Source organism: Trichoderma virens, assembly GCF_000170995.1.
Source record: "Trichoderma virens Gv29-8 chromosome Unknown TRIVIscaffold_4, whole genome shotgun sequence".
In the NCBI taxonomy this organism is placed as follows: Eukaryota; Fungi; Ascomycota; class Sordariomycetes; order Hypocreales; family Hypocreaceae; genus Trichoderma; species Trichoderma virens.
The window spans coordinates 2,088,639-2,107,481 of NW_014013745.1; the positions used below are offsets into that span (position 1 = coordinate 2,088,639).

Sequence of the window (18,843 nt, forward strand, 5' to 3'; positions counted from 1 at the left end):
CAACTCAGATTACGGAATGCTTCCATGACCTTCATCACCATCATACCAAACGCGCATCACGACCAGCGATTCCTCCCCTCCTCGTACTGACCAAACGATTGCCCTGGACGAGCTATAATCCCCCGAATCCATTCTTTTATACGCCATAAAGCCTTTAATTCTACGGACCGTGCGTCCAGTCTGCAGAGCCCACCATGGTAAGGCAGCCCGTCTGGGCTACATAAACACTGGCCATTACTAACTGCCAAAGCCTTCTGCGACCGGTCAAAACTGGGAGAAATATACCAAGAAATTCGCCGACGATGAGATAGAGGAGAAGAAGATCACACCCCTCACCGATGAGTACGGACCGCCTCGTGTTGGGAGTATCGTTTCGAAGCCGTGGGGAATGCTAACCCGAAGCTAGGGACATTCAAGTTCTCAAGACGTACGGCGCTGCCCCATATGCATCGACCATCTCGAAGCTCGAGAAGCAGATCAAAGAGAAGCAGCAGAGTGTAGATGAGAAGATTGGCATCAAGGTATGAGTCGCCGCAACTGCGATGCATGTACAGCTGTCTAATGTGTCGACACAGGAGTCCGATACGGGTCTCGCACCGCCGCATCTATGGGATGTCGCCGCCGATCGACAGCGAATGTCTGAAGAGCAGCCTTTCCAGGTGGCACGTTGCACAAAGATTATCGCTGACGAAAAGGGCGACGAGTCGAAGAGCAAGTATGTCATCAACGTAAAGCAAATTGCCAAGTTCGTCGTCCAGCTTGGAGACCGGGTCAGCCCTACGGATATCGAGGAGGGCATGCGGGTTGGTGTCGACCGCAACAAGTACCAGATCATGCTGCCGCTGCCGCCTAAAATCGATGCCAGTGTTACCATGATGACGGTTGAGGAAAAGCCAGACGTTACGTACGGTGATGTCGGTGGCTGCAAAGAGCAGGTTGAGAAGCTGCGAGAAGTTGTCGAGATGCCCCTGCTCTCTCCAGAGAGATTCTCAAACCTCGGCATCGACCCCCCCAAGGGCGCATTGCTCTACGGCCCTCCCGGAACCGGAAAGACGCTTTGTGCCAGAGCTGTTGCCAACAGAACAGACGCCACCTTTATCCGAGTCATTGGTAGCGAGCTTGTACAAAAGTACGTTGGTGAGGGCGCCAGAATGGTCCGAGAGCTCTTCGAGATGGCCCGGACAAAGAAGGCATGCATCATCTTCTTTGACGAAATCGATGCCGTCGGTGGTGCGCGATTCGATGACGGTGCCGGTGGTGACAACGAAGTCCAGCGAACCATGTTGGAACTCATTACTCAGCTAGATGGCTTCAACGCCCGAGGAAACATCAAAGTCATGTTTGCCACCAACAGACCGTCCACATTAGATCCTGCCCTGATGCGACCTGGGCGTATCGATCGTAAGATTGAATTCTCGCTACCCGACCTTGAGGGCCGTGCCAACATCCTCCGAATCCACGCCAAGAGCATGTCAGTTGAGCGAGACATCCGATGGGAGCTCATCTCCCGTCTCTGTCCCAACGCTACCGGTGCCGAGCTGAGGAGCGTGTGCACCGAAGCCGGTATGTTTGCCATCCGAGCTCGGAGAAAGGTTGCCTCAGAGAAGGATTTCTTGGATGCGGTGGACAAGGTCATCAAGGGCAATCTCAAGTTCAACTCAACAGCGACGTACATGCAATACAACTAAATAGGCTTTTTAATGTTATTGGTGTATGAATAAATATGGGCAAACAAGGGGGCGTCCCCCAGTATCTTGCTCTACAAGGTCAAGGGGAATAGAAATTGGCGTTTATGAGCAGTTGGCATGTTGACTCTGCAGAATCAGATGATATAAATCCTTCCATGTTTTGATTTCCCCGCAATCAAGTGCCAAGCGTGATGACTTGTTGGTTGTGGTTATGCCGTATATTATACATTTGTCTACATGCATTAATATGGACTACAACAGTACCTACTACCTATATGTTGAGCCGAACGAGTACATGCGCCCATTTGGAACCTCCAAACAATCTATTCGATATTAAATATTGATTGAGCGGGGTAGATGCAATCCATTTGATGTCACTGACAATCTGTGATGCAAGTCGAAACAAGGCTCTATATCACTCATATAAAACGACCACCCTGTCGATGTTGATTCTCTAGAAAATGATATCTCAAAACAACCCAACTATTCTTTCGGATAAATCAACGTGTCTTCCATAAAATTTGCCGCTACGACAATGGCCAGAAGAAAAGAAGCCGAATTCATAAACACACTCGCTGGAGTAACCGGAATTGTGGACTTTGTAGATCGTCAAGACACATGGAAGAGGGACATACAGCCCCCAATGTACGTCGACCTCGAAGGAGAGAACCTCGGTAGGAACGGGAGCATCTCTTTGATGACGGTGCTTGTCTATCCCGGAGAAGGCCTTGAACACATCTACGTGATCGACATTTATACCCTGGGTCGCGCAGCTTTTGATGCCGTTGGTGAGCGTGGCAAGAGTTTAAAGAACATCTTGGAAGCACCAGAGATTTTAAAGGTATTCTTTGACGTCCGGAATGATTCAGATGCGCTCTTCTTCCTTTACGGGGTGAATCTGAGGGGTGTCCGCGACTTGCAGCTCATGGACAGTGCGTCTCGACCAAACGCAGAGAACCGGAAATTCGTTTCCGGATTGGCCAAGTGCATGGAGTTCGTCCCTCTCACCGGCGCGCAAAAAGCCGAATGGAATCTCTGCAAGGACCAAGGAGACCGTCTATGGAACCCGGAAAAGGGCGGTTCATACAGCGTCTTCAACACACGTCCGCTCCCCGCCGAGATCCTGCGATACTGCGCCGGCGACGTGGCATATCTGCCAGCCATGTACAAGAAATACGCCTCCCAGACGAACCGGTGGCGGGATTTCGTGGTGGAAGCCTCGCGGAAGCGAGTTGCAGAGTCGCAGGCCGCGGGATATCAGCCTCAGGGTAGGGACCGGGCGCTGAGCCCTTGGACGGCGGAGGAGAATAAGATGCTTGACTCGTGGAGCGAGGTGAATCCGCCCAGGGACTACTTTTCGCATTCTCTAGAGAATGATTTCGATATTTTGGATGATTATGATGATGGGGTTGATGATTATGATTATGGGCTTGATAATGATTATGAAGATTGGACGAGGGCAGATTGGGAGGGGCCTCCATCTTAAGATGGATTTACAAGATTGAGGGCAACAGAACGGAATGTGAAAATTCATTTTGCGATGAGTGAGAACATATCGCAGTGATTTCTTGGAAGACGGTGTAAGTAGCATAGCGATTATCCAACCAATCTAGCGTCAGCTATTTCGTCCTCTCATACTTGCGATTCAACAGAGAATCTCGATCAACATGGTTCCCCCGATGTGATAGACCGCAGCCCTAGATACATTCTTCTGTTCGATGCTCCAACCGTGGCTAAAAGTGGCATAAGAATAAATGGAAAATATTAAATGAAATATAAGGTAGAATGCCAAAAGAAAAATAACAAGTCGATAAAGAAAGCCCATGTGATGCCCTCCCTGCTAATATAGTATATACCTTGGTAGCTGCCTTTTCCTTTCCTAGTCCCAATTGCAAAAGAAAACATTGCGCTATGTAGAAATTGAAATCGTCATCAGTCATAAACGGAAGATGTCCGTCTTGGTTCGTCTTTGTAAATTCTCGTTGCTCTTCGGTGTCACGCGGTACATGCATCGGATAAGCATCCGAGGCAGACCACTTCGCCTTGGGCGCCCTTCTCAACACAACAGCGACTACAAATCATAGCATGATGAGTACCGCTGCCGGACACGCCCTGTCGTCCATTGGAGTCATTATCATTATTATATTTCTGTTCGTTGGTGTCTGGTATTGGTGGCGTCATGCATTCGTCCGCATCGTCCATGTGAAAGGATCGCGAGAGGACATCCTCATCTTCCAAGACTGGCCCTTTGTTGGAGTTCTGGCCCTGGCACTCGCGCATGCAGACAAAGCACGTCTGTTCTTGACACGATTGGCACCTGGCGAAAGAGTCGAGATCGGATTTCTTGGTGGGCCTGCGGTGGCAAACATGGCACGGCATCAGAACCATGCCGTTAATTTTGACAGGTCCTTTGCCGTGAATGCCCTGTGCTAGTTCGCGAGAGGGGGTTCTTCGATGTGAAGAGAGGGCGTGAACATTGTCGTCGTCGTGGATCGGTCTGAATCGCTTTGTTGGGGGAAGCGTCTTGCGTGTTGAGATGGCATCGCCGCTTTCTGGAGTCGCGTGTTGGTTCAAGACGTGGATGGCGGAATGCGATAATCTGAAGGCTTCGGCTTTATCGTGATCCCACTTGCGCTTCGTGGCACGATGGACATCGTCGCCGACAAAAGGCATGGTCGGATGTGAATTGAACGTCTTGCTGGCGATGTTACTGCATGCGCAAGGAAACGAACGATGGGCTCAGCCGATAATGGACGAAGATGTAGAGGTCGATGTTGGGAGAACCGCAGCAAGCCGCAAGAAGCAAAGAAAAGGAGGGACTGAAGGATTGAGAATGACGAATTTCTCGCCGTCTCGCCGGAGATGACAAGGGAGAAGAAGACGAAAAAGGGCCGAGGTGGAAAAATGCAATGTCAGGAACAATTTTTGCCGACTGTTTTTTCGATGGCATGGATCTGTTGATCCGGCTTAATCACCGGGTGAATTACGATTCAGCTGCGTTGTGACGAGCTGCGGCGATTCTATTGGAGGTTCGTCTGGTGGCCCTGCCGTTTCTTTCGGGCATGGGTGGTAATATATGTAGTCAGCCAAGGAAGGATTTCTCACTGCAGATATCTTTGAGTAGTATTATGAGTATTCGTAATATGCATATGAGGTGAGAAATAATTATTGTTTGTAGAGCTGTGTCCCATTGATAAACTAGTCTTTTTGTAGATAATTGGCCTTTTAGAGTGAGGTGATGAACCTATATATCCACAACCGATTGCTTTACATTGAGAAGGCCACAGTTTAGATTATATGTGTATGAAAAGTACAATCACTGTTTATTCATAAAAATAAATTCATAATATGCGCTGACCTACTACTCGCCGGATGGAAATGTTGAAATTCTCGCACTCGTGATAATTCATCATCTGGGGGCCTGACAATTTACTGTTTGAAGTATTTAACACTGCAGCTCGTACACTTCATACCTAAGCATTCATCTCCATCCTACAAGAAAATCCTACAACTACAATTTTATCTCACATCCAGAAAAGAGACAAGTAGCATTAAAACGGCGTCTGATTTTTTTCTTCTTTCAAAGCTCTAACACAGCCAGTCACCACCATACATACATGCATCACATCGTATCTGAAACAACCAATCCATTTTACCCGCCTCCGCCAACAAAAGAGCTTTTTTTTTCTAAGGAGGAGACTAGTAGTATACACGTACACACAGGGAATTATCACCTCCCTTATCGGCGGACCTTGGTCTCTGCAGGGGGATCGTAGGTAATCTTCCTGGACTTCAGCCAAGCCCACTTGTATCGCTTAACGTAGACGCTGATGGCCCACAGAGCTGTGGTGGCAACCAACACCTTCATGCCCATCTTCTTGCGCTCGTCCATCTCAGGCTCGGCAGCCCAGTTGAGGAATTCGACAACGTCCTTGGCCATCTGGGAGGTACTGGCGGGAGTGCCATCCTCGTACTCGACGAGACCGTCGTACAGAACACGAGCCATACCAATACCAGTGCCGGGGAAGTAAGGGTTGAAGTTCATGCCGGGGGCGACCTGGACACCAGCCGGGGGCTCCTCAGGGTAACCAGTCAACAAGCTGAAGATGTAGTCGCAGCCACCGTGGCGGGCCTTGACGATCAAGCTCAAATCCGGGGGAAGGGCACCGTTGTTGGCAAATCGGGCAGCCTCGTCGTTCTTGTAAGGAGGAGGAATGTAGTCGGCCAGCTTTCCGGGTCGCATGGGGATCTCACCCTGCTCATCGGGCTCATCGGGGTATTCGTTCTCCTCAGCCAGGGCCTTGGCCTCGTCGACAGTCAGGACGGTACCGACGAGAGCTCGGTAGGGGACTCGGGACAGGGAGTGGCAGCTGGCGCAGACCTCTCGGTAGACCTGGAAACCACGTCGGAGACTGTATAAAAGCCGGGTGTAAGCCGCAGAGCTCCTCCAAGCTATGGTTCTCGTGTGGGAAAAGGGTTTCACTTACGCCTGGTGGTCAAAGGTCTTGAAGAACTGCTGGTGAACCCAAGGGTACTGAGTAGCGTGGAGACTGCGGCCGAACCCGTTAGCAATTGGCCACTTGAAGGATAGCCGGCTGATGAAGCATTTTTATGCCGCATCAGGCACATGTGGCTAGGAGCTGATGCGAAGCACTCGGCAGCGGGAAAAATCACATACCCCTCCTCAGCAGGGGACGAAGCAAAAGCGACGGGTCCGTAGAGATGGTAGTACCAGGCCATGGAGCCGGCGGCGAGGGTGGTGGAAGCAATAGCGGCGAAGTTCAGGCGCGCGGGAGAAGCTTCCGAGCTCGTCGAGGCAGCACGCTACAAGAGAAGAAAAAAAGGTCAGCTTCGGGACTCCCAGGGAATTGTCTGGCATGTTGCTGATGCGATTGAAGCGTCCCGGGCGGCAATGGCCGCAGCCTTTGCGTTGCAGGTAGCTGCTCAACCCTCGGCAATGCCTCGCAGCAACGCTTTTTTGGAGCTTGTGGCATCTTCACCCACCTTGGAGACGTTGACGGCGCCATTTCGAAGCCCATTGAGGACGCGCGCCGGGCGCAAAGTCGACCTTGCCAACATAATTGGCAAGCTGTAGCGAAGCCGCAGGGGGAGCCGCAATCAAAGAGTGAGGGCGATGGACTCGATCTCGGGTTCCAAAAGGGCTCAGCGGGAGAAGTTGATAGAGAAAATCCATCGTTCCGAAATGGACCGACGCTGATTGGCCAAAGTCACGTGCCCATGGGATGTTGCTCGGAAAGGTGGGGAGCCAAGTTGAACTTTCGGCTACGGAGTACTAACTTGGAGGTGATTGGTAGTTGGGTGATTGGCCACCATTCTTTGTCTAGCACGGCAGCACGGTTCTGTAGCTGGCTCTTCTACAGTGGCTCTACAGCTGTCTCCCAGCTGGCTCACAGCTGGCAATCCCGCTGAGGCCTTCGCTGCATTCCCCCCTGCACGCAAAATTCGTAGCAGCCACACAGCCTCGTCCTCTGCAGGTTGCCAGGCAAACCAAAGCCAGGCACCGCTCGTGCCCCGCCCCCACCATTGTCAAAACAATCCGTCAATCATTTCACTCCCAAAGCGAGGCCTCACCCAAAAAATCTACCACAGGGCTCGCAGCCTCCCCACAAAGCCGCCTCTGATTTGCTTCGCGCATCTCCCGCCTTTAGCTTCTAGACATCATCATACGTATTAGCTTTCGGCATTTCCGCTCGCCTGCAAAATGGCCTCGTCCAAGATCTTCTCCCTTGAGGGCAAGGGGCTCAAACTCGACACCGCTCAAGACATCGAGCCTCACATTGCGCCGCTGGTCGCGCTCGATGATGTCGAGGAAGTCCGCCTCCTGGGAAACACCCTGGGTGTCGGTGCTTGTGAGCGCCTTGGTGAGGTCCTGGCCACCAAGAAGAGCCTGAAGGTATGCAGCCTCCCGAGAGGCCCCTCTTTGAAAGGTCTTTGAAAGGGGGGAGTTTGGTTGCAGTGCTAACAGAACAAACGACAGTCCGCAAACTTCGCCGACCTCTTCACCGGCCGATTGCTCAACGAGATCCCCGCGGGCATCTCTGCCATTCTCACCGCTATCCTGAACCATCCCCACCTCACCACCATCAACCTCAACGACAACGCCTTCGGTCTCAACACCCAGGCCCCGCTCGTGGCTTTCCTTTCCGCCCACGTGCCCCTGCAGCACCTTTACCTCAACAACAACGGCCTTGGTCCTCATGCCGGTATCCTTGTCGCCGATGCGCTCTCAGAACTCCATGCCAAGAAGGAGGCGGCTCGCAAGGAGGGCAAGCAGGTGCCCGACCTCGAGACTGTCATCTGTGGCCGAAATCGACTCGAAAACGGCAGCATGGCTGCATGGGCTAAGGCTTATAGCCTTCACAACAAGATCCAGGAGATCAAAATGGTGCAAAACGGAATCCGACAGGAGGGTATCTCCTGTCTGCTCAGCGATGGCCTCCACAGCGCCAGCCAGCTCCGGATTCTTGACCTGCAGGACAACACTTTCACTATCAAGGGCGCCAGGGCCCTCGCCAAGGTTGTGCCCAGCTGGGTGGCTCTTCAAGAGCTTGGAGTTGGCGACTCTCTGCTGAGTGCAAAGGGCGCTCTGCTGCTGGCTGAGTCCCTGTCGCAAGGAAAGAACAAGAAGCTGGAGACTGTGCGTCTGCAATACAACGAGATCAAGGCTGATGGTATCAAGGCTTTGGCCAACGCCGCCAAGGCTGCCCTGCCTGCTCTGAAACGAATCGAGCTCAACGGCAACAAATTCACCGAAGACGATGATGCCATTATCATCTTGCAGGAACTCCTTGAGGAGCGAAAGGAACAACATGCCGGCGACATTATCATTGAGGATGAGTGGGGCGTTGACAGCCTGAGCGACCTCGAAGAGGAAAGCGAGGAGGAGGAGGAGGAGGAGGAAGAAGAGGAGGAGGAGGAGGAGGAGGAGGAGGAGGAAGTCAAGGAGAAGGCCGAAAAGCTCATCAAGGAGGCCGAGCAGGCCCAGGAGCAGCCCACAGCCCAGCGCAAGGATGCGGATGTGGACGAGCTGGCAAAGCAGTTGGAAAACACTCAGCTCTAACGCTGAAATTTCTCCCCTCTCCTTTTTTTCCCTTTTTGCTTCCCTTTTTCGCAAGTTGGCTTATTAGACATTTCACATACATGCACAACGCTTACACATATACTCCCGCTCTTCACGCTCCTCTACAACGCCATTCCTCTATCCATTACTCAATGAAAAAATCGATACCCTTTTAGAACTCGGTAGTTTTCATGTCTCATAAATATGTAAAGTAATCCATCAATGAACATCACCTCAGTATGCACTCTTTACACCCCACCAGTAGGCATAAATGGTAGGCATTCTACCAACTGGTGCATCGCGGCAACGCAACACAAAAAAGAAAAAAGAAAAGAAAAGAAAAAAATTCACAAATCACAATTGTAAAATTAGGAAAGTTTGTGTGGAAAATTATTATATTGATAGTCTATTTTGAATATTCGATCTACGTTCGACGTGTATGGCCGTCATTGGGTTCCCAGACTTCTACAGATGGAGTAGAGGGAATAGAGGGGGGAAAAAATACATACCTTGATCCACACCACAAACATTCACTCACAATGACCCTCTGTAGAAAAAGCCGTTAGCTCTCACTGCGACTATCACGAGAAAGGGGTGTATAAGGGGGTTAAGGGGAGGGTATGTAAGAGAAGTTGAAACAAAGGAGAAGAGATTTGGGGGGGACAGGACAGAAAGAGTTTGAAACATGAACTCGAAGAGTACCCCAAGACCAGCCGCCCTTCCAAAGTACATTTCTTCCTCTCGTCCTTACAAAAACAACAAAACTTGTTAAAACCTAATTTCAAACCATCCGTTACCGACAAAAGAAAAAAATCCTCCGGAGCTAGCCTGCGCTGCTATCTAACCGCGCCTGTTACCACGGGCTGGGCCCTGACGACGCTTTGCTATATTGTATGCACTATAAATTACATATCCATAACATCCACAGCCTGGTTCGCCCGATGCTGTTCAAAAGACCCATACTGCTCAGCCAATGCCATCTGTAGTTGGTGTCGTGCATAGTCAGCGCCAAGATAGACGGGGTCTGTGGAAGGCGAATAGCTTGGGCCGCCGACAGAGGTGCCAAAGTGGCTGTAAGCGTCCTTTGGGCGGGAGTTGGCCTCCTCACGCTCTCGCTCCCGCCGCATAATTTCCTCATATCCAGACATCATGTAGGGCTCACTCTCTTGGCTAGCTTGGTGAACCCAGGTGCTGTTTGCAGCCTGGACTGTTGTGCCATCCAGACTCATGGCATGGTTGTGCTGTTGTTGCTCGTAACGCAACTGGGCTAGGTGCTCTTCCTGTTCCATCGTCGTGCTGCTCCATGCGAGAGCCTGGATATCTCCACCGCCGCTCGGAGGGCAGATGCTCCATAGCTCGACTAGCCGTCTCCGTTGAGCAGCATCAGCTATGCGAAAGAGTTGCAGTTGAGAGGGCGTCAGGGTGGCTGGATCAACGCCGTGTGTTCGTAATATCATTTCGGATGAAACGACGTCGCTCTGCGGTGGCTCCGATGAGTGCCTCTGCGAGTCTTGTGTTTGGAACTGGGGGTTGGCGATGTGAGCTGAGTGGTTGTAGTGCTGGGATACCGAATAGACAATCGGTTGGTTCATCTGCTCAGAGACGACCATCTCCTGGGGCATCTCCTTAGGAACCGCCTCCGGGTTGAAGGTCATGTTCCGTGAGAAGAGCGCTGCAAGATCATCATGGATCTGCATATTGGCCTGCAGTGATACCATTTTGCTGCAAGATAAAGAGTTAGCGTCATGGTCCTGACAGATGAGAGGGTGTATATGTATGTGCATGTATTCAAGTACACAAGAGTGAGGTGGTGAATAAGTGCAGCAATACTTGGTACTTGGTAGGCAAGTACGTACCTGGTGAATGTCTGGATGATGCTTAAATGAAAGATGCAGTACAAAGAAAGCGACTTGGAGATACCTGCTGGTGTTCCAGTTAAACTGTCCAACGAGATACTGCAGCGTTATATTGCTCCGGTGGCCTGGCCTGGAGTGTGTAAATCCCTCCGATTGGGGAGCGATGGCTTAGGTTGGGTATCAAAGAGACAAGAAGGGACGCTCGAGGTGTGACGGGCAAGCAAAGGGCTGCAAGAGAAAGAAACTTGGCTTGTTCTATTGCACTACACTAGGATAATGTCAAGGCGATGAGTCAAGTCGCAAAGGGTTTTAAGCAAGCAAAAAGTCAGGAGGAAGTGAGGAACAAAAGGTATCGTTGGACTCCTTTTTTTCCAAATTCCTGGCCGGGCGGCTGCAGATTCGTTCGTGCCTAGAAGCGGATACTACAGCGTGCTAGCAGGATATTGGGCTGCAGGGTCGCAAGGCCGGCGAGGGGTCAGAGACAACGCAGCGCGTCTAGCGGAAACTATCGGCGGGATGCCAGCGAACGGCGGTGATTGTTTCAAATTGAATAAGTGGAGGCCAGTCGAGCCGGTGCAAAAGCCGGTGCAGGTGAGGCAGAAGCGAGAAGCACGAGAAGCACGAGAAGCTGGAACTGGCGGGGTAGATGGAAGAAGAAGCACGAGAGAAGGACGCAAGAGATGCAGCTAAGCAGCGAGGCAGCGAGGCAGCGAGGCAGCGAAGCAGCTAGAAGGCAGAGTGAAGATGGAAGAAAGAAAGACGAGACACGTTGTTGAAGAGCGAATGTATTATATACACACGGCCTAAGGCGTCGAAAATGCCCGTTGATGTGGGAAATGTTGGGGTCAAGAGTCACAATGTGTCACTGATATTGTGGATAGCGCTGTTCAGCGGGAAGGAGAGGGGGGCCCAGGTCATGAGGAAGGGCCAGACGGGCACGTTCAGTGGCTGTGACGCAGGCTCATTTGGGCCTCGTTTGGGCATTGGCCAGCCGAGGGGACTTGGCTTGAAGCATCCAGGTACCAGAGCGGCAGGTGGATGGACTTGACAGGAGCCCAATAATGCGCTGCGGGAGGCGAGTCTTGGGTATTGGGTACCGGGATGGGCGGTAGGTGAGCGATCAGCATCATGTAGACGGCACCGGTGGCTTGCTAAAAGTTGCAGTTTATTAGCAATACGGGAGCACTACCGCATAGCACGAAGTCATGCTATATCAAATGCTAAATGATGCCGTCGTTTAATCAAGACCATGCGCCGGTGTGGCAAAAGTCGGAGCAAAATGCCCCCCTTTATCGCTCATCACCTCACCTCGCCTGACAAAAGGCGTGGGCTCGAACTAGACATATAGCCAAATGTGCGTAGTTGAACAAGGTTGCATGCATCCAACACTCGTAACCCCAGAGTGCCCCCATGCGTCAGCTCCCACGTCCATCCCGCGCTTTGCGAGATGCAAAATACGAACGATGACAAACCACCGGCTGGACATTTGGTCTGCGCTCCAGACGGCGACATTATCGAGGGTAATTTTGTTTTCAAACGAAGCTGACACTGTATGGTCTCTTGACGCTCGTCACTAGTCTGTCGTAGGTCGTAATCAAGGTGCCGAAAGCATTAATTCCGAGTCAACATTAGACAAAATAAGCGGGTCTCAAATGACCAGGTAGAGAACGAATGCCGACCTACCTCACTACTACTCCGTGTCTACTCTTTCTCTGCCTACGTACGTCCACTTGCTCTATCTATACCTACTAGGTGTCTAGTATATCTTCTTCCATCTCCTAGATTTTGCCTATATTCGCTCTATGAAACATCCCCATCTTTCCCATCAACACCTACTTCATAACAACTCCTGCGAGTGCTGTAATCCTCTAAGAATAGATAGCGTCATTCACAGTCACCACTAATTAATCTCATCGCTGCCAATATGCAGGGATCGTCCCAGCGAGGTGGGGACTCCAGGTGTGGCGGTGTCATTTGCGGGATGAGATCAAGCCACTCCCGTCATAGCCACCAGCATACCTTAGCTAAGCAAGCTAAGCTCTCACGCTAAGTCAACGGTCCTGTGGCTGGAGCAGCTCATGTGGCTTGACTCTCTCCCCTCCCACATGTGGCTGGGCCTCGCTCGTTTCTTTGCGCCTCAGGCACCGCTGCGTCCAGCCTTGTGCGGGCGATTGCAACTACGCAGCTCTCAGGCTGCCTGGCTGGAGCTCCAAGCCAAAGCCCGCCAAACCGACCATCTCGACTCTGAACCCCCTCCACCACTTCGAATCTCGACGACATCCTCCATCTTTCGTGGCCAAATCTTATAGCACAGCATCGGGGCAATCATGGTAAAGTCTCCAAACACTGGGCATTGCCGCGGTGCCGTGCGCCTGCAGCAGCTCTGGGCGGGAAGCTAACTGGGACATGCCACTTTGAATAGACGTCGATCGGCACGGGTTACGATCTCCTCAACTCCATCTTCTCGCCTGATGGACGAAACTTCCAGGTCGAATATGCCGTCAAGGCGGTAGAGAACGGCGGCACCTCAATCGGCATCCGGTGCAAGGACGGCGTTGTCCTGGCCGTCGAGAAGATTGTCGCATCTAAGCTGCAGAAGCCCGGTGCAAACAAGAGAATTGCCAGCGTTGACAGCCATGTCGGCGCAGTACGTACACCCCACGATGCCCCCAGCCAATCCATGATGCCGCAATGCTCACCAGGACCCAGGTATACTCAGGCATGATCCCCGATGGACGCCACTTCGTCGACCGTGCTCGAGATGAAGCTCAGAGCTGGCGCCAAAACTTCAAGACCCCCATCCCCACAGCCGACCTTGCCTCCCGCATGGGTGGCTACCTCCAGGCATACACCATGTACGGCTCCGTGCGTCCGTTCGGCATTACGGCCATCCTTGGTGGCGTCGATACCTCAGAAGAGACTCCCGTAGACGGCGAAGTCGGTTCAGGGCCCTCGGTCGGTGCCGGTGGCAAGGTGCCCGGCAAGCATGGCGGTCCTTTCCTCTACATGATCGAGCCCAGCGGCCTGTACTGGGGATACTACGGCGCGGCAACGGGTAAGGGCAGACAAGCTGCCAAGGCTGAGCTGGAGAAGCTGGATCTGCCAGCTGGAAACATTACCCTGCTCGAGGCTGTCAAGCAGGCCGCGAGGATCATCTACATTGCCCACAAGGATAACAAGGATAAGGAGTTTGAGCTGGAGATGACTTGGATCAGCACAGCCGACGGTCCCACCAAGGGACGGCATGTCGAGGTGCCCAAGGAGCTGAGGGAGGAGGCAGAGAGGTTAGCGCGGGCCGAAGACGAGTCTGACGACGAGGAAGAGGAAGAAAAGAAGGATGATGACAACAAGATGGAAGACTAAATAAAGGAGTTTTAATTCTTTTGGGTGTCCGGGTCACATGTATTATTCACGACAAGAGGGCTCATAGAGTAATGCTTCCTCTGGATGAGATATCCGTATCGAGACACAAAATCCATGGTCTCTCTCACGTTCTTGCTTTTCTTTTATCTTTTTCCCTTTAACCTATCGTAATGTGCAGCTCTATCCCATTTTCCGGTTTAAATCTATTTACATGGGTATCAATTACGCCCCTGAGACGCGTGGTTCTGGCACCAGTTGTTCCAATCCGCAAAGAAGGAGTTTTGCAGCTTGGCCTCGCCCAGAACCCAGTCCGACTGCGTCTTTGCATACACGGCCGCCGCCCGCTTCACCAGCTCTTTATCTGAGGCGAACATGGCCGAGGCCACAATCAGACTGGCGGCGCTGGCGGCCTTGGCATATGCGTGCGCGTTGTCCTTGCCTGCTTCTTCGTGGACCTCGACTAGCACGGAGAGCAGCTCGTCGGCATCGTAGGTGGGTGCCGCGACCTCTGCGGCGGCATCCTTGTTGCTGTTGCCACTCCTTGCCTTCTTCATACCCCTCTGATAGTTGAGAATAATTTCGCACGCGCGGCTAGCGAGCGTCTTGGTGGTGGTAGTGCGCATGAGATTAAGCAGCGGGATGAGGATGGCAAAGGCGAGGGGGCTGAGGACCTCGTTGCGGACGTAGATGTCGAGGAAGTCAAGGATGCGGTGCTTGAAGTTGACGACGGACTGCTTGGCGTCCTTCTTCTGCTTCTTGCTGTCGGGGCGGGCCTTTGCGCGCTGCTTGAAGACCTCGGCGAGCTTGTCCTCGAGGGCGAACATTTGCGAGTCGGACATGTCGCCTTCGTCCTCGGAGGACTCGGCGTCGGCGTCTTTGTCGAGGCGGTGGCTTTTGAGGATTTTGCCCATGAGCTCGTCGAGGTCTATAGGTCCCTGCTTCTCGTCTGCCTCCTCATCGTCGTCCTCATCATCATCATCGTCGTCGTCGTCGGAATTATCGCCCTCGTCTTCATCCTCGTCTTCTTCATCTTCTTCTCCATCGCCATCGGCTTCTTCGCCATCAGCAAGGCCAATAAACTCAACATCAGAGTCAATATCAATGTTTGAGATTTCTTCCACATCATCATCTTCGTCATCGGAAGATCCCTCTCCGTCAATATCCATACCATCGTCCTCCGTGTTGAAGAGTTCCTTCTGGCCCTTGGTACTCTCGTTTGTTCCCAGGGGTCCAGTTAACAGCTCCAGGCCACCAGCCGAGATCTGTGCGGTGAAAGCCTCAAACACCTGCTGAGACACCTGTCGCATTAATGAGGAAGGGCGAGCCACCATGGACAGTAATATCTCGACCAAAAACTCTGAGCTTCCTGTGTCATCGTCGCCGAGTTTGCCTTCTTGGAGCCTCTCGTGGAACTGCGCCAGATCGTCCAGAACTTCCATTGCGTCAGGGTCTTGATTGTACAATTGGAAAATTGAAATGGCATGAAGCATCGCCAATCCCTGGGTAAGGGTTTTGTCGTTGTCGGTCTTTGTCTTCTGCTTCAGGAGCTTGTGCATTCTTGACAGAGCTCCCTCTATGGCTGTCTTGATCTCCTCAGACATGGTCACTGCGCTTGAGTCGATAGAAGCGACGGCCTGACAAAAAGTGACAAAATCAGAGGTCTGGCGGGTCAGCTTCGCAAGCGCCGATTCCAATCGAGACCGGGCAAGCTCTTGAATCTGCTCTGTCAAGGCATCCTTCGGGATGTCGTCTGGTTGAGAATAGGCAAGGCGTGATAGCTGTTGCAGTGTAACACTAAGTGAAGTTCCTTCCAGCTTGCTAGATTGAGATTCCTTTGTACTGAATGAAGCGCAGGCGCCGAGGACTTTAGACAAGTAGTCAATGTGAACTCTTAGAATGGTCTGGGCCTCCGAGACTTCCTGCTGTGAGAGGCTGGCAATGGGAGCTTGTATAATCTTCAGAGTTCCCTTGTCGTTTTCCAGGTTAAAATTCTGCAGTAGCTTGTCGACCGTTTTTGTGCTGGTGCGTTGATCAAAGTTATAAGCTCCATTCCTGCTCAAGAGACTCTCAAGTACAGGAACCAAAGCAGTGGTGTGGGACGACACCGCACTCTCGATGGCCTTTAATGTTTTTATAGCTGCCCGATGCAGGTACCGATCTTCCTTTGCGGCTTGGTTCATCAGCGAAGTCATGAGGTTCTTGCTGAACATTATTTGTAATAGTGAATGGTGCACCACACAGCCCTCGAGGAATTTTTGGAAAACAGTGAAGCCCTTGAACTTTTGGCCATCAGTAGCCTGCTTGGAGAATAATCCGTCTAATATTCAATTAGCATATGCGTGCAGAAAGTGTGCATAAATACTGTCTTACCGTCGACGACTCGGCCCCAGAAATGAGCAAACTCCTCTACTTCAGAGTCTCCAGCCTTGAGATAGTGGTTGAGGATCAAGTCCCAAACGAAATGCAGTTGGGCTGTCCAAGAGGCTTGTTGGTTGTTTCGCGAATTGCTGGAGGGATCTTTGCTGGAATCGTTGAAGCTTTCCTTCAAGATGGCAGTCAAGTCGCCCAGAGTCTTTCTGGATAGAGGGTGCTGCCAGGGTTTGACCTTGAGATCGGGGAACTGGCTAAGCGCAACCAGCCAGACAGCAACTCCTTCGGGAGTCTTGGCTACTCCAGCATTGGAGAGCTTCTCGAGCGTGGCCTTGGCCTGCGTTTGATTCATCTGCTGCAATGCCTGGACGAGAACCCATCCGCATTGCGACTTCAGCCAGACTTTCTTGTTGCTCAGCTTCAACAGTTCCTCCAGTATTGTGTTCCATCTCGAAGGTTCCGAAAACAGGATACGAGACTTGACAAAGCACTCGATACCAAACAATTGGCCAAAGAAGATGTCACGCTCTTCCTGGCCCGGGATGTTGCCGACAATCTGGGCCTTCTCCAGCAGGAATCCCAGCACCTTGTCAAAGGTCAATCCCTCGTACTTTTCTGCCAGGCTCGGCGTCCTATCTCCAAACAGCTGGCTCAGAATCTCGGTGATGACCAGACTGAAACCAATGCGCGAAGCATTGCGACCACTGGCAAGTCCTCGGAAGAGACGTCGGTCGAGGTGCCTTTGCAGCACTGCTTCGGCAACGCCTTCGCCACCAAGAAGGCCAGAGATGATGCAATCAGCAGCCTCAATCCGGTCGTTGTCATCTTCGCTACCAAGGTGTTCGTATAGGAGGCCCTCGCGTTTTCTTTCTTCGATTGTGGGAGATTCGACAAAGGGAGCTTTGTCTAAGGATGGCTTCGCGGCTGCGACAACAGGGACGATGGGGGAGGCGGCATTCTTGGCCTTTTTTTGCGCATTTGGGGTCGCAACGGCGCCGTCCTTGGCTCCGCGCTTTCTTTTGCTGCCCATGATGAGTTAAAATAGAACGAAAAGGTACAATGTCAATATGCCGTGCTGAATGCGACTGCTGCCATTATCTTTCATGATAGATTAGAAAATTCCACGATAAAAAGATTCTGCCGCTCTTCACCGCTCCATAGCCCCACCTGTCTGGCCCCATACTTCTCCACATGCAAACATTCACATGTTACTATTCTGGGAGGGAGCTTCCCACTACATACTTTGAAGTACTGAAGCTTCTGGTAAAAGTACGGAGTTGCATTGTGGTATCAAAGAGAATTCGTGGGGCTGGAGCTATCGCTAGTTGGTTAGAGAGTTGATAAGAATCTCACCCCACTATTGAGCAATGTATGAATTCATTCAAGTTTTGCTAGTGGTCTAGTGCCGTAGTACTGGAGTATATCTGACGCGCCGAGACCTGAGAAAATTCATGCGCTACTGGCCAATACAGGAGGCAGCGCTGAAGCGCGAGTGGAGTTACTATCATATACCGTAGACATACAGATACTTGTTCTATAGGTGCTTGACAACAAGCACCTACTTATTATGCAGCTATCATGAGCGCAACAGGCAAACAGCTTGATGAAAGCCTTGACTGTTAGACATACACTGGTAGGTACCTAACCTAGGATAGGTACGAGACTGTCGCGACCTGTACACGTGACTTCGCGGCTCGACACCTCTGGTTGCTAGGCAAACTGCGGGGTAAAGCGACCCGACGCGCTGGCTTTGTTTACTTTGGCGTGCGCACTGACGTGTGTTTTTTTTCCTGCTCCAATCGCATGTGCCCTGGCAGCTTCCCCTCTTGGAGCCGCAGCTTTGGGCATCGTCCTCGGGCCAGTGTGGACTCTGAAACAGTCTTCCTGCATAGTGTAGCATCACGTTGCATCAGCGACGCCATCATGCTCCTTCACGCCAGTCGACAGGACGACAAGCTCTCGCAAGGATAGAAATAGCTCTTTTCTTCCCTTGCAAGGCGGAGGCTTAGTCTCTCGGTCTTTTCCCTCTTGGGGAATCGTTGAGGGATTCGCAAGCTGAAAACGAGATGCTAGGCGTTGGCAAAGACGTGGTTGGACAAGGTACGGAGTATTAGTGGGAGCTTCCTATGGCAACTTACGGGTAATACATAGTACGCTTACGGGGAGATAATGCTCGTCATCAGAAACGCCTCGGACAGGACAAAATTGCAGGTAAACAAGGGCTCTCCGCTCCGGTACAGTCGGCAGTGGATCGGGTTGCCATGCAGCGTCTTTTATTTTCACTTTCTCTTTTTTACGTGCATATGCCGACGCCCACTGTGGCTACGGCACGAAAGTCAACTAATAGGACCTTCAGGAAAGGAGGTTGATATATGGGGCGCTGATGAAAGAACCGCATTTGCCGGCTGTGCGCAGCACGTTGCTCGCGTGCATCTGTTCAACCACGATTAGTTTTGTGCTCTCGCTGCCGTGACCTAAGACACCG

General features: G+C 51.8%; 9 protein-coding genes across 9 annotated transcripts; 4 read left to right on the forward strand and 5 right to left on the reverse strand.

The window, feature by feature from the left end:
- Nucleotides 1-44: 44 nt before the first annotated feature.
- TRIVIDRAFT_72096 (uncharacterized protein) lies at nucleotides 45-1,858 on the forward strand (the record flags this gene model as incomplete). Its single annotated transcript, XM_014103583.1, has 4 exons — nucleotides 45-197; nucleotides 251-342; nucleotides 407-521; nucleotides 576-1,858. 4 exons carry the CDS (start codon nucleotides 195-197, stop codon nucleotides 1,686-1,688), a joined length of 1,323 nt encoding a protein of 440 aa, XP_013959058.1.
- Nucleotides 1,859-2,244: 386 nt separating this feature from the next.
- On the forward strand, nucleotides 2,245-2,979 carry TRIVIDRAFT_137866 (uncharacterized protein; the record flags this gene model as incomplete). Its single annotated transcript, XM_014103584.1, has 1 exon — nucleotides 2,245-2,979. A coding segment is annotated over one exon (735 nt), but the record flags the coding sequence as incomplete, so codon positions are not given.
- Nucleotides 2,980-3,385: 406 nt separating this feature from the next.
- Nucleotides 3,386-4,361, reverse strand: TRIVIDRAFT_61617 (uncharacterized protein; the record flags this gene model as incomplete). The annotated part of the gene is made up of 3 exons (XM_014103585.1): nucleotides 3,386-3,421; nucleotides 3,545-3,567; nucleotides 3,785-4,361. The coding sequence occupies 3 exons, from the start codon at nucleotides 4,359-4,361 to the stop codon at nucleotides 3,386-3,388; spliced, it is 636 nt and encodes a 211-aa protein (XP_013959060.1).
- An 874-nt stretch (nucleotides 4,362-5,235) lies between these two features.
- Nucleotides 5,236-6,841, reverse strand: TRIVIDRAFT_215692 (uncharacterized protein; the record flags this gene model as incomplete). Its single annotated transcript, XM_014103586.1, has 4 exons — nucleotides 5,236-6,100; nucleotides 6,176-6,238; nucleotides 6,367-6,512; nucleotides 6,693-6,841. The coding sequence occupies 4 exons, from the start codon at nucleotides 6,765-6,767 to the stop codon at nucleotides 5,428-5,430; spliced, it is 957 nt and encodes a 318-aa protein (XP_013959061.1).
- Nucleotides 6,842-7,410: 569 nt separating this feature from the next.
- TRIVIDRAFT_30701 (uncharacterized protein) lies at nucleotides 7,411-8,769 on the forward strand (the record flags this gene model as incomplete). Its single annotated transcript, XM_014103587.1, has 2 exons — nucleotides 7,411-7,602; nucleotides 7,687-8,769. The coding sequence occupies 2 exons, from the start codon at nucleotides 7,411-7,413 to the stop codon at nucleotides 8,767-8,769; spliced, it is 1,275 nt and encodes a 424-aa protein (XP_013959062.1).
- A 905-nt stretch (nucleotides 8,770-9,674) lies between these two features.
- TRIVIDRAFT_30671 (uncharacterized protein) lies at nucleotides 9,675-10,487 on the reverse strand (the record flags this gene model as incomplete). Its single annotated transcript, XM_014103588.1, has 1 exon — nucleotides 9,675-10,487. The coding sequence occupies one exon, from the start codon at nucleotides 10,485-10,487 to the stop codon at nucleotides 9,675-9,677; it is 813 nt and encodes a 270-aa protein (XP_013959063.1).
- A 1,079-nt stretch (nucleotides 10,488-11,566) lies between these two features.
- TRIVIDRAFT_61621 (uncharacterized protein) lies at nucleotides 11,567-12,137 on the reverse strand (the record flags this gene model as incomplete). The annotated part of the gene is made up of 2 exons (XM_014103780.1): nucleotides 11,567-11,776; nucleotides 11,934-12,137. The coding sequence occupies 2 exons, from the start codon at nucleotides 12,135-12,137 to the stop codon at nucleotides 11,567-11,569; spliced, it is 414 nt and encodes a 137-aa protein (XP_013959255.1).
- A 759-nt stretch (nucleotides 12,138-12,896) lies between these two features.
- TRIVIDRAFT_72103 (uncharacterized protein) lies at nucleotides 12,897-14,114 on the forward strand (the record flags this gene model as incomplete). The annotated part of the gene is made up of 3 exons (XM_014103589.1): nucleotides 12,897-12,955; nucleotides 13,048-13,272; nucleotides 13,335-14,114. The coding sequence occupies 3 exons, from the start codon at nucleotides 12,953-12,955 to the stop codon at nucleotides 13,986-13,988; spliced, it is 882 nt and encodes a 293-aa protein (XP_013959064.1).
- A 104-nt stretch (nucleotides 14,115-14,218) lies between these two features.
- On the reverse strand, nucleotides 14,219-17,388 carry TRIVIDRAFT_122960 (uncharacterized protein; the record flags this gene model as incomplete). The annotated part of the gene is made up of 2 exons (XM_014103590.1): nucleotides 14,219-16,305; nucleotides 16,359-17,388. Coding segments are annotated over 2 exons (3,117 nt in total), but the record flags the coding sequence as incomplete, so codon positions are not given.
- Between the last annotated feature and the right edge of the window lie 1,455 nt (nucleotides 17,389-18,843).